Here is a 14,587-nt window from a genome sequence, read left to right as displayed (position 1 = left end):
AAACTCACATTTTGAAAACTTGGCATATAACTAATTATTCTTCAAGGTGTGAAGCACACTTCGAAGATGCTGCTCATGCTCCTCTCGACTGCTGGAGTAAATCAATATATCATTAATGAATACAACCACAAAAGAATCAAAATAAGGCTTGAACACCCGATTCATCAAATCCATAAATGTTGTTGCGGTATTTGTCAACCCAAATGACATCACTAGGAATTCGTAATGCCCATACCGAGTTCGAAAAGCTATTTTAGGGACATCAGATGCCCTAATCTTCAACTGATGGTGACTAGACCTCAAATCGATCTTCAAAAATACCTTGGCACCCTGAAGCTGATCAAATAAGTCATCAATTCTTAGCAGCGGATATTTGTTTTTGATAGTGGCCTTGTTCAACTGTCGATAGTCTATACAGATCCGCAGAGAGCCATATTTCTTCTTTACAAATAATACTGGTGCACCCCAGGCGAGACACTGGATCTAATGAATCCTTGATCAAGCAAGTCTTGTAATTGCTCTTTCAATTCTTTCAACTCTGGCGGGGCCATACGATATAGTTGAATAGAAATGGGCTGAGTGCCCGGAGCCAAATCAATACAGAAATTAATATCTCTGTCGAGTGGCATCCCCGGCAAATCTGTAGGAAATATTTCTGGAAATTCACGAACAACTGGTACTAAGTCCATAGAAGGAACATCCGCACTGGGATCGCGAATATAAGCCAAATAGGCTAGACACCCTTTCTCTACCATACGTCGAGCTTTCATATAAGAAATAACCCTGTTGGCAGAATGACCAGGAGTTCCTTTCCACTCTACCCGAGGTAACCCGGCATAGCTAGGGTCACTGTCTTGGCATGACAATCCAATATAACATGATAAGGGGACAGCCAATCCATACCCAAAATGACATCAAAATCTACCATATCAAGAAGTAGAAGATCCACACTAGTCTCAAGATTACCAATAGTAACCATACACGAACGATAGACATGATCTACTACAACAGAGTCTCCCACCGGTGTAGATACACACACAGAAGCACTCAAAGAATCACAAGGCACAACCAAATATGAAGCAAAACAGGAAGACACATAGGAATAAGTAGATACTGGATCAAATAGAACTGAAGCATCTCTATGGAAAACTGAAATAATACCTGTGATCACAGCATCAGATGACTCGGCCTTAGGCCTAGCTGGAAAAGCATAAAATCGGGGTTGGGCCCCACCACTCTGAACTGCGTCCCTAGGACAGCCTCTGACTGGCTGGCCTCCACATCTAACAGTCTGACCTCCACCTCTAATGGCCTGACCTCCACCTATAGCTGCCTGACCCCTACCTCTAACTGGCTGAGCAGGCGGTGAAGAAATCGGTGCTGGTATGATGGCACGAGAATCTTACCGAGATCTGTTACTCGCCAATCTAGGGCAATACCTCCTGATGTGACCAATGTTCCCACACTCATAGCACCCATCCTGATGTCGTGGATGCTGAAGCTGACCCAAATGGGCCGGATAACCACTATAGTAACTCTGGAGGGGTGGTGCACTAATAGGAGCTGAATGTGCACTAAATACTGGCTGACCAGAGTAAGGCATAATAGGACTGTGACTCCCTGAAGAACCGGGAAGATGACCCCTCCCAAAATTACCCCTGCCTCCAGATGAGGCACCACTAAAACTGCCGAACTAACAAGGCCACTTATCGGACCTCTGCCCTCTCTCCTGTGCAAGAACCATCTCGATCCTCCTTGCGACATTAGCAGACGCCTGAAAAGAAATCTCACTTCCGGTCTCCTTGGCCATCTGAAGTCTGATAGGGTGAGTGAGTCCCTCAATAAACCTCCTCACTCTCTCTCCATCCGTAGGTAGTAAAAGGAGAGCATGACGGGCCAAATCCACAAAACGGGACTCATACTGAGTAACAGTCATACTGCCCTGCTGTAGACACTCAAATTGCTTGCGAAATTCCTCCCTCAGTGTGATAAGAAGGAATTTCTCTAGAAATAGTTGAGAGAACTGCTCCCAGGTAAGTGCAGGCGATCCAACTGGTCGGGTCAATGTATAATCTCTCCACCACCTCTTGGCGAAACCCGTCATCTGAAATACAGCAAAATCAACCTCATTGGTCTCAACTATATCCATGTTCCGCAGCACCTCATGGCAGCGTTCAAGATAATCTTGTGGGTCCTCAGAAGGTGTACCACTGAAGTGAATTGGAAAGAGCTTAGTAAACTTATCCAGTCTCAATAAGGCCTCAAAAGACATGGCGGGCCTATCACCGATCTGTGCCACAACAACTGGCTGAACTATCCCAACTGGCGGGGCTACTGGAGCCTGATTCTGGGGAGCCATCTGCTCTGGAGAGGGAGTAGTGGGAGTTTGTGCTCCTCCCCCAGCCTGTGAGACGGCTGGTGCCACTGGAAATATTCCATTTTGGGTCACGCCCTCCATAAGACTTACCAAACGGACTAGAGCGTCCTGAAGTACTAGAGTGGCTATGAATCCTTCTTGGACCTGAACTGGTCCAACTGGTACATTCTGAATTGGAACCTCCTCCTGAAGGTCCACCTGAGGTTCTACAACAGGTGCAGCTGCTCGAGCTCTGGACTGAGCTCTACCTCGGTCTCTGCCTCAGCCTCTAGCACGACCTTGGTCTCGACCTCGACCCCTGGCCATAGTTGTCACCGAGGGTTCTGTTCCTTGTCTATCGGTAGAGGTATTACGTGTTCTCACCATCTGCGAAAGAATAAGAGTAGAATGGTTCAATCATCGATGATAGAATAAAATCACACGACAGAATAAGAAAGAAGTGATATTGTTCCTAAACTTCATAGCCTCTGAGAGATAAGTACAGACGTCTCCGTACCGATCCTTCAGACTCTACTAAGCTTGCTCGTGACTCGTGAAACCTATGTAACCTAGTGCATTGATACCAACTGTCAGGACCCGATATTCCCACCTTCGGACCGTGATGGCGCCTAACATTTCACTTGCTAGGCAAGCCAACGTTAGAATAATATTAACCAATTTTTAAATAATTTTTTAAATTATTAATAATCAAAGAACAAATGCGGAAGCAAAGTTTGAAATATAATAAATAATCCATAAAAATAACTGTGTCTAAATACCATCCCATAATTAGTGTTACAAGTGCACGAGTTTCTAGAATAAATACAAATAAAGGCCTGAATAAAATAAAACTGTCTGGAAATAAACACATAGCTAAAGTAAAATAGACGGGGACTTCAGAACTGCGGACACCATGCAGTTATAACTTAAGTCTCCTCTTGTAGATGAAATCCGAGCAAGTCTATGGTACGCCGCTGGGACCAACTCCAAAATCTGCACAAGAAGTGCAAAGTATAGTATCAGTACAATCGACCCCATGTACTGGTAAGTGTTTAGCCTAACCTCGACGAAATAGTGACGAGGCTAAGGCGGGTCACTTACATTACTTGTACGCAATATTAGTAACAACAACAATAATAGAAATAAATCAGGTAACTCATTTATAATAATTGAAGCCAACGCAGCAGTCATAATCAATTATCATTTTCATCAATTCTGTTGCAGCGTGCAACCCGCTCTCATAATATATTCACATTCAATTCTATTGCAGCTTGCAACCCGCTCTCACAATATATTCACATTCGGTTCTGTTGCGGCGTGCAACCCGCTCCTCCATTATATTCATTCTAATCAAGTATGTTGCAGCGTGCAACCCGATCCCCCAATATATATATATATATATATATATATATATATATATATATATATATATATATATATATATATATATATATGTGTGTGTGTGTGTGTGTGTGTGTGTGTGTATGTCGACTTTTAAATAAGTCTGTTGCGGCGTGCAATCCGATCCTCCAATATAGACTTTTAATAAGTTTGTTGCGGCGTGCAACCCGATCCTCCAATATGGACTTTTAATAAGTCTGTTGCGGCGTGCAACCTGATCCTCCAATATGGATTTTTAATAAGTCTGTTGCGGCGTACAACCCAATCCTCCAATATGGACTTTTAATAAGTCTGTTGCGGCGTGCAACCCGATCTTCCAATATGGACTTTTAATAAGTCTGTTGCAGTGTGCAACTCGATCCTCCAATATATGGACTTTTAATAAGTCTATTGCGTCGTGAAACCCGATCCTCCAATATAGACTTTTAATAAGTCTGTTGCGGCGTGCAATCCGATCCTCCAATGTATTCATTATAATCAATCATGTTGCGGCATGCAACCCGCTTCTCCAACATATTCATTTACCAATTCTTATAGATGAAATTTTTCCAATAAATATAACAATTAATATAAAATTATAAGACAACAAGCATACAATTATTATGATTTAATTATGAAACAAACAATGACAAATAGCAAATTATTATGACAATCAGGGAGAAAATAGGCAGTTTAATATTTAATATGTTAAATGTCAAATAATAATTAAGGCACATAATTCAAATAGCATGTAACAATTAATGCAGGAATTCAAGAATTAATATTTGACAAAGAATAGGAGGAAAATAATTATTATAATAATTAATTCATGATTTAAAATAATTTATGATTTTTCAAGTAAGCAGGAAAATAATTAATTTGACGGCGTATAGACACTCTGCAATTCACATAACAAATAATTTAAGGGTTTTATTCCCTCAAGTCAAGGTTAACCACGACACTTAACTCGCTTTGCAAATTTCAATCAATTACTCAACCACAGCTTTTTTTTTAAAATTTATCTCTGAAAGCTTCAAATCTATTCACAAGCAATTCAATATACTCAATACGAATCATAGGAATTAATTCCATATGAATTTACTAATTTTTCGGATAAAATCTAAAATTCATTAAACTATTCGGTAGTAGGACCCACGTCTCAAATCTCGAAAAAACTTACGAAATCCGAGCACCCATTCAGAGACGAGTCCAACCATACAAAAATTATCCAATTCCGATAACAAATGGACCTTCAAATCTTAAATTTTCGTTTTTGGAAGATTTTAGAAAAAACTGATTTTTTCTTCCATAAATTTACGGATTCATGATACAAATGAGTATGAAATCATGAAATATAATCAATATAGGATAAGAAACACTTACCCCAATGCTTTCCCGTGAAAATCGCCCAAAATCGTCTCTTGAGGTTTTAGGTTTGGAAGATTTGGGAAATGAATCAAAAATCCCGTCCAAAAGTCATTTTGTTCAGCTGCAGGTGTCACAATTGCGACCTGAGCTTTGCAAATGCGAAGGAACACTCGCAATTGCGATGCCCTTCACAATCCCGTTGCCTTCGCAAATGTGAAGATTATGTCGCATTTGCGATAATTGGCCCTTCGCAATTGCGAAGATAAACTCGCAATTGCGTGAACTGCTGGCCTATGCTTTCTTCGCAATTGCGATAAAAACCTCGCAATTGCCATACCTGCTTGGTTCGCATTTGCGATGCCTGATCTCGAAATTGCGAGATCAGAGGCCTGCAACGGGTTCAGTTATACCAGCAAAATTTTCTAAGTTCAAAACATTACGTGGCCTATCTGAAACTCACCCGAGCCCTCGGGGCTCCAAACCATACATGCACGCAAGTCTAAAAACATCATACGAACTTACTCGTGCGATCAAATCACAAAACTAACACCTAAAACTATGGTTTTAGCACCAAAACTCATGAATTCCTTAAGAACATTTCAAAACTACTATCTTTTCAACCGGACGTCCGAATCACGTTAAATCAACTCCGATTTCTACCAAATTTCACAGACATGACTTATATATATTATATTAAACCTGTACCGGGCTCCGAAACCAAAATACGGGCCCGAGATCAATAAATCCAATATCAGTAATTTCTTAAAAATCATTAAGCTTTCAAGCTTTTAAACTTTCATCAAAATTCCATATCTCGGGCTAGGGACCTCGGAATTCGATTCCGGGCATACGCCCAAGTCCCAAATCATGATACGGACCTTCCGAAATTGTCAAAATACTGATCCGGGTATGTTTGCTCAAAATATTGACCAAAGTCAACTCAGTTGAGTTTTAAAGCTCTATTTCATATTTTAATCCATTTTTCACATAAAATCTTCCCGAAAAATTGTACGGACTGAGCACACAAGTCGAGAAATGATAAGTGGTGCTTTTCGAGGTCTTAGAATACATAATTATTTATTAAATTTAAAAATAATATTTTGGGTCATCACAATAAGCAACAGAATATATTTTTTCTACAATTATACTACAACTTTACTACAATTTCGTAAGTATAATGTATGTCATGTTTTCTTCTTCTTCTTCTTTTTCTTCTTCTTCTTCGAGTTTCAATCTGAAATTCTGCCAAAATCAAGTCTAATCTTCACAAAAACACCCTCAAAATTGAGATATAAACTCCAAACAATATTTTCCATTTGTTTGCAACAATATCCAATCCAAACAAATAACGGTTTCTGAAAACCCAAATTCAAATTCAAAGTTTCAAAACTTTTTAATGGTTGTCAATTGTGGAGAGTCAAACACCTTCAAAATTTATTGATTGACAATTTCAATTTGAACACCAATTGTGCAACATTACTGGAATTTGAACACCAATTGTACAACACCTTTAGCTCTACGTTACTGAAATTTCAATAAGCATAGAATTGCTGCTCTCTTTCCCTTTACTCTACATTACTGGAATTAGGGATTGAGAGATAGAGAGAGACGTAGAGAGAGAGAGAGAGAAAGCGCAGGAGAGAGAGACGGAGAGAGAGAGAGAGCGATGGAGAGAAAATAAGGATGTGAAATAATTGATTCGTAATATAAATGGATACTCATTTAATTTCTAAAATGTATATAATTGGTAAATTTGTATATAATATGTAATTAAATTGAGACTTGAGTATGAAGGATAATAAAATTTCAAATAGTATATAAGAATATAAAATTTTTTTTTTTATTCAAAAAATAATTTTCACACACAGACAGTAAAAAATATTTACGAAACGGGACCACTTGAAGTCTTGAACCACCAATGTGGGCCCGCCCCCGGTTAAAACCACGAGTCTCATTCATTCTTTTTCTTTTTGGCCAGATCAAAATCATTTTCCAACCATCTTACTCCTGTTCCAGATTCAAACCATTCTATTTCTTCTTAAATCCATATTTTTCTTTCTTTTTCTTCTCGATTCAAGATCCATTTTACTCCTCCATTCAAACCCATTTATTCAGCATAAAGCAGGGACTAGGTTAAGAGGCAAAGTCAAATACCTTGAAGTAGTGGATTCAATTTTGACGGAAGCACAGGTTGCAACTGCAACCGTGAAATAGCTGGATTGTCGGAATCCGAGGGAAGACAGTGGCAGGGAAAAATTACCGGCAGCGGCAGAGTTTGAAGAACCGAACGGGTGGAAGTGGAAACCACGGGTGTGATTTTTGTGCAAGTGTAATGAGTCGGAGCAGAGGGGGCATAAAGTGGTTATATAGAAGAATGGGATGAACTTTTAACCGTGGTCTAAAACAGAGCTAAACATGAGATGACTAAAACTGAAGCAAAAACAATGTGGGAATTAGGGGCGTTCGTCGGTCGTAACGGTACGGTATTTAGATGTTTCGGTTCGGTATTTTTAGTATTCGGTATCCTAAAATGCTATACCAATACCGTACCTAATGAAATTCGGTATGGTTCGACTTTTTGCCTTTCAGTTTCGGTTTATTCGGTATGGTAACTTCGGTTTATTCGGTTCTAAGACAGCTTCTGAATGTTATATTTAGGGGAGAATAACACCTTAACTAGCAGCAAAATTAAAATTATAACTAGCCAACAAAATCAATCTTATGAATGCAATAACACTACACATCATATATGAGACTTCTATAAACAAGAGCATAAGATTAGAATAATGTTTACAAACTTCATCAACATGTAAGCATGTCTGGTTTAAAGTTGTAACTTGCATCTCCAGACACCAATAAGCTTCTCAAATGTGACCAATATAAGTTTTTCACAAGTGTTGTTTACATAAATCATTTGGGTAACATCTATTAACCATATAGACAAAAATATGTGGTGCACAGGCTTTAACTAAAGAACATGGAACTAGAAACATTCTCCTTAAGCTCTCTGGTAACTGCGGGCTGCAAGGATGGCAGGATATTTAAAATTAATCCAATATATATTTCGATATGGTATCGGTATTTCGATATTTTTAAAAAAAATACCAAATATCATACCTAATACAAAATTTTTTTTAAATATAAACCAAATACCATACCAAATACCAAAAAATTCAATTTCGGTATGGTAATTCGGTATTTACCAAATTATGCACAGCCCTAGTAGAAATCCTCACTGAATTTCAGACATAATTTATTCAAGAAAGAGCAGTTGTTACAGATTTGGAGAAGAAGAAGATTCGAAAAACCTAGGGTCGGATCATTAAGTGGGTCGAAATAAGATCCATTTTTGTTTCAGCCCGAGATTGCCACGTGGCCCAAGTAAAAATTGCCATGTTATTAAATTGAAGGCCTACGGGTTTATTAATTGCCACGGGTTCAGCCGTTAGACGTGGGGGCGGTTTTGTTAATATAATTAACGTCGTGTGTATTTTTTAACGGATAAATAGACCGAGGATATTTATAAATTATTTACCAAATAATAGAGATAGTTTAGGCCCATTTCTCTACTTAAAATACAGAAAGTATTATTTAAGGAATATTTAAGTTAAACAAAAGTTTTCGCTGACAAATTTCAACTTTTTTCTAAATGAAGTATATATGTCTAAACTTAACTTTTAACTTTCAATACTATTTTTCAATTTCATTTTTATTTCAACCTTAACCAAATATTGTCCACACTTCTATCATAAAAAGACAATTACATAAAAAGGTAAAATACGAGAGAGCTTTGTAATATTCGAAATGAGTACGAAAAGCAAACTTAAAAGGTGTTTCATGTGATTCAATGTTATTGGCAAACAAGGGCGTACATTTGGTTTAGAAAATAGTCAAAATACTAGTGCAAAATTTGAGCCATATGTTAGAGAAAATTAAATTATGGTAAAAAAAAAAAAAAAGAAATATTCGTATCCGATTATCTCTAAGCTGTCAAAGTTATCCGACACTATCATTTCCCTTGTTTGTTAAACGTGTTCTATTGGTCGTTGTCACTAGCAAAGACTAGAAACTTAAAACTCCTATTGTTTGTTTCGACTGTAAGAATCTGGAGGCTTACAAAAGAGAAACTTGGAGCCATTCTGTACCAATAGAAAAAAACCATGTTTCTCTTAATCTTTGGTTACTAGCTCCGATATTTATTCTTAACTGCAAAAATCAACCAACCCCCTTTACATTTTTCTCCCACCTCTCCAATTTCTAAGGCACCCTTTAACTAACATGAGTTGGTTATGTCCATCTTTGGTTCTTGTACTTCTAATTTTTCAAGGACCAATTTGCACTTGTTCATCAATTTCTGATCTTTTTGAAAGTTGGTGTCAGCAAAATGGAAAGACATATTCTTCTGAACAAGAAAGGGTGTACAGACTCGAGGTGTTTGAAGAAAATTATGCTTATATTATAGAGCATAATAGTAAGGGGAATTCCACTTATACCCTTGATCTCAATGCCTTTTCTGATCTCACTCACCATGAATTCAAGAACTCTTTTTTGGGTTTGTCCTCTTCTGCTAATGATTTTATTAGATTGAAAACTGGGTCGTCTTCTGCTGGAGTTTTTAATGATGTTGGTGTTGTTGATATTCCTTCTTCTTTGGATTGGAGAGAGAAAGGAGCTGTTACTAAAGTCAAGAATCAAGGCAGTTGTGGTATGCTCAGTTTATTGCGTTATCTTTTAGTTGTATCTTTATAGTGATTTCATTTATGTGGAGGATATATAACTTGTGCATAGTAGAGCCAACATTAGAAATTTTTACAAAGTTTGGATTTTGATGATTTTTTTCTCAAATGACAATGGAAACTTGTGATGTTAGTTTTGCCTTTTTCTCTTGTCTGGGAGCTACCCTTTTTTGCTTTTCCTTGTATTATTTGACAGGTTGAAGTTCAGGACTAATTTACTTCATTGAAACCTAGCCTCAGCACTTACTTTAGTTCATCAGTATTAGACAGGAGCACTTTCAGTTTGGTTAGGATTTGAATGTTTGTATAAGGAGAAGTGTGAGATTTAGAGAATTCTTAGCTTTAGGAACCCTTGAGTTGCCCCAAAAGACAAATTATTAGGTATTGGAATCAAGATGAAGTGGAATAAACAAGCATATGGTTGTTGTTGTTGAAACTTAGTCTCATGAGCTCGTCCTTTCATGAGTTGATTAGGAATGAATATACTGTTTGTTTCTTACTTTCAATTTTCTCACTGTTCTTGAGCCGAGGGTCTATCAGAAACAACCTCTAAGGTCTGCGTGCACATTATACTCCCGGACCCCACTTATGTGATTCCACTGGTTTGTTGTTGTTGTTTCTTACTTTCAATTTTTGTCTCTATGTATGTGAAAATCATTTCTTCAGAGTGACTGGAAGACAACAATAATAGGACATACTGATACAGTATCTCATTCTTTATTGATTAGCGGATTAGCGAGAAATATTAAAAAGATCATGAACGGAGCACATCGGAGGAGTAAAATATGGTTGAGTTGTCATTCTTTTTAACCACTGGACCATAAACTTCACCAGACTGCTCGGAGATCCGCCATTTCATTGTTTGTTTCTTTCCAATGAACTTTGTTGAATAGATTAGGGGAGATCTACTCACTATCTTGGTCTGAGCAACTGAGGTGGTTAGTGGTCTTCTGTCTTCCAGAGAATATTACTCTCCACATCCATTCATGTGCATCACAATCAAAACTGGATTACCAGCTTCAGTCTTCACATCATGCCCTTTAAGTTTTAAAAATAGAAATAAATATAAATATCCACTGATCCATTTCTTGGTCCTGTTTTCGACCATTGAATCATTGACTCACAATTCATTGTTTTAGCTCTTCTTTCTTGTTTTTGGAACTGTGTACACAATTGTATCCTATGATTCTCTACTTGCTTGTGCAATCGAAGGAACATGTTTTATAATTTTACTGTCAATATTGAGTCACATACTAGTGTGATGTTTTATAGCAACTAATTTGGCTGTCATATACGCGGAAATATACTTTCCTCCCAATGCAGAATTTGCTTCAGGGACTTAGACTTGTTACTTTTATGACTGCACACAATTCTCACTAAGTATAGTTTATTCTTAAAATTTATCACTGCCTTTATGTTTCTCAAGTAATTATTTTCTGTAGATATGTCTGGTAATGTCAGCCTGAATATAGGACGGAAGTGAAGATCTAGCCTTTTTGTGAATTTGTTCTGAGATAATATGAATCAAATTTGCCCTTGTCCACAACACTGTCATTCTATTGTCATTCCATATACTTAATCTCAGCAACTAGCTTCTGTAACTAAAACCAGTTACTTCTGTTTCATTTTCCCAGGTGCTTGCTGGTCATTCTCAGCCACTGGAGCAATCGAAGGTATCAATAAGATTGTCACTGGATCTCTTGTAAGTCTCTCTGAGCAGGAGTTAATTGATTGCGACAAAAGTTACAATGACGGCTGTGGAGGTGGATTGATGGACTATGCTTTTGAATTTGTCAAAAAGAATGGTGGTATTGACACTGAAGAGGATTACCCCTTTAATGAAAGAGAAGGAACATGCAACAAAAACAAGGTACATAATTGTTCTCTCATCTTCTTGCTCCTATTCTTGTACTAAATCTTTTTTTGTCCTATATATGCCCTCCTGCTTCTGGATTTCATAATTAATATAGAGAACCTAGGACAAGTTTATTCCAGATAAAACATAATGAACAACGTTAACATATGATTGCTTGGCTTAACTTGTCGACTTTGCAGCTACAAAGACGTGTTGTAACCATTGATGGATATACTGATGTTCCCCAATATGATGAGGACAAGCTTCTAAAGGCGGTGGCAAATCAACCCGTGAGTGTTGGGATATGCGGCAGTGAGAGAGCATTTCAATCATATTCAAAGGTATCTTCCATCTCCAAATTACCAATCTCCTAATCAGTTAAATTGTTTGTCGGAGAGAAATATAAAGGTGCTATCTTTGTGTTGCAGGGGATATTCACTGGACCGTGTTCTACAGTACTTGATCATGCGGTACTGATTGTGGGCTATGGTTCTGAAAATGGAGTTGATTACTGGATTATAAAAAATTCATGGGGAACAAGCTGGGGAATAAATGGTTATATGCACATGCAGCGTAATAGTGGGAATCAAGAAGGGATATGTGGGATCAATAAGCTAGCTTCATATCCAACTAAGAGTAGCCCAAATCCACCATCTCCTCCATCTCCTGGTCCAAGCAAATGCAGTATGTTTACCTCATGTGGTCAAGGTGAAACCTGCTGCTGTGGGTGGAGGCTTCTTGGAGTTTGCGTTTCTTGGAAATGTTGTGGGTTGGATTCTGCAGTGTGTTGCAAAGATGGACGCCACTGTTGCCCACATGATTATCCTATTTGTGACACAAGTCGGAACCTCTGCCTCAAGGTATATCTCCACTTCTGCCATTCCTTTCTGTATTTGATGCATTTCTCATCCTATTAGGATCCATACAACATGAAATATCAATTTAGAGATTAGAGGAGACATCTCTTGTTATCTGTCTCTCATTAATGAGATAAGCCAACTTATTCTGAAAAGGTTCACTCATTGTCATTTCATTGTTGACAGAGATGAAATAACCGTTAAAGCAAAGCCAATTTCTCTTGACGTGCTGTTCATGTTCGTTTTCTTTAACCTTTTGCTACTGTAGTTTTCACAGTTAATTTGTTTTAAATGCAGCGAATGAGCAATGCAACTATAGTGCAACAGCCTCAGAAGGAAGCATTTTCTGGGAAGTTCGGAGGTCTCATTTACCCTTTTTAGGTGTAGGAGCTTGCCACAGCATCATTATCTTTTAGCCATATTCATGATGTTGTGAGTTTAGAGCACGGAAATGTTCAGCTCGGTAATTACACTATGTGGGGTACACATCTACCCCTTAGTAAGTATATATATATATATATTGTTGTTGCTAAATATAATATTGTCAGTGCAAAATCTGATATTGTCGCTGGTGGTCAGATGATAATTCCCACTGTAACTCTTGCATCACGTTATCAGCTTGTATTTTAGTAGTATTTCAGATTTCAGATGATGACCTTGTTATCACCATGTTACTATATTATTCTGTTAAAAAATTAGTAGTTGAACTGCTGAGCTATTCCTTTCATCTCATAAAATAATAATAGTAGTAGTAGTAGATTCTTGAAACTATATATTATATATTACTACATTAGTGTTCGGTTGGGTGAAATATGTTTTGGAAGCAATCTATCATTTCCATTGAGCTTGCATGTTGAAGGTGGGTGAATATCATGAGTGCAAATTATACCATCTTTTACCTCACCTCATATACAAAACCTTCAATGAATCTAATTGGAGGCGCATGCAATGGTGGATTCTGCAAATATACTGCTGAGAGCATAGGAAAATACTCATAAACATTGCTATTCGTTAATCTCTTTGAGGAAGAGAGAGCATGACTTAAGATCGCAGCATTTGTTTGTTTATAGTTACATATAAGCAAACAGAGAAACTGTTGATGCATTATTTAACATTAAGTTCTAAGATATTTATACAATCAAGTCACTCAAAGTAAATCTCTGTAATGAACATTAATAGGTGTTATAGCAAATATGATAACTGACCTGCTATTCTTAATCAGCTAAGATTTCCCCGTTTGAGAATGACTGTCGCGCCTTGTTGGTGAGGGGGGAAGTTTGAGTTCTCTGAGCATCCTAATGATTTTTCATTGAAAATTTTCAAAAAATTATGAATGGTTTGCATCTCACCCTTCAGGTAGACTAACCTCTTCTTAGCGCTATAAATTTGTTTTCGGTTTTGAGGAAAATGACAATAGAAAGGAAATGGCTACTTCATCAGATGAGGGACAAAACATCAGCTGCCACAAGGTCGAGAGCTGGAGCCTTGAAGGAACATTTTTAGGTTTATTCCACTATTTTACTCTTTTCAGAATGGTAATTTTGCAGGGGTTTTAATTACTTCATCCTGCTCCAACAGTCCCCCAGCTTCAAATACAGAACTGTCCTTTAAAGCAGATACATCTTCACATTAAGTCCCCAAGAGTGCAGCTGGGAGCTAGTTGGTAACATTTGCAACTTCTAGTCTCAACATTAGCAAGAAAAGATGTTTTCATCAGTAAGCTGAAATTTGAAGATCACTGTAAAGAAAAACAGTCGTGATGCAATGTCTCTCTGGCTTATGAGAATGCATAGTGTGGGTTCAGGGTTGGCCAATCTGTTATTGAGATCCAAAATTTTCAGCAAAACGGTACAACTTAAACAGTTAAACCTTACATACCTTTGCAGTACTAAAGACAGCAAGAATACTGATAGACCAAGGACTAAGAAGGCAATCAAAGTGCATGTTACTAAATATTACTCTTGCAGCATAGTTGCTGTCATAGTTAGACGAAATGCTTCACAGTTCTTTCCACTTGGTGGACGTTGTAATTAGA

At 37.7% G+C, this 14,587-nt stretch overlaps 1 protein-coding gene across 1 annotated transcript; it reads left to right on the top strand.

Annotated features, from left to right (window-relative positions):
• The first annotated feature begins 9,192 nt into the window (after positions 1–9,192).
• On the top strand, positions 9,193–13,270 carry LOC104093071 (low-temperature-induced cysteine proteinase). The gene is made up of 5 exons (XM_009598786.4): positions 9,193–9,809; positions 11,475–11,710; positions 11,896–12,036; positions 12,124–12,555; positions 12,850–13,270. The coding sequence occupies exons 1-5, from the start codon at positions 9,383–9,385 to the stop codon at positions 12,931–12,933; spliced, it is 1,320 nt and encodes a 439-aa protein (XP_009597081.1). The 5' UTR covers positions 9,193–9,382; the 3' UTR covers positions 12,934–13,270.
• The last annotated feature ends 1,317 nt before the right edge of the window (positions 13,271–14,587 follow it).

The sequence above is a fragment of the Nicotiana tomentosiformis genome, chromosome 4 (assembly GCF_000390325.3).
Source record: "Nicotiana tomentosiformis chromosome 4, ASM39032v3, whole genome shotgun sequence".
NCBI lineage: Eukaryota > Viridiplantae > Streptophyta > Magnoliopsida > Solanales > Solanaceae > Nicotiana > Nicotiana tomentosiformis.
Note: the sequence above shows the minus strand (reverse complement) of the source record. Positions and strands in the feature narration are given on the sequence as shown.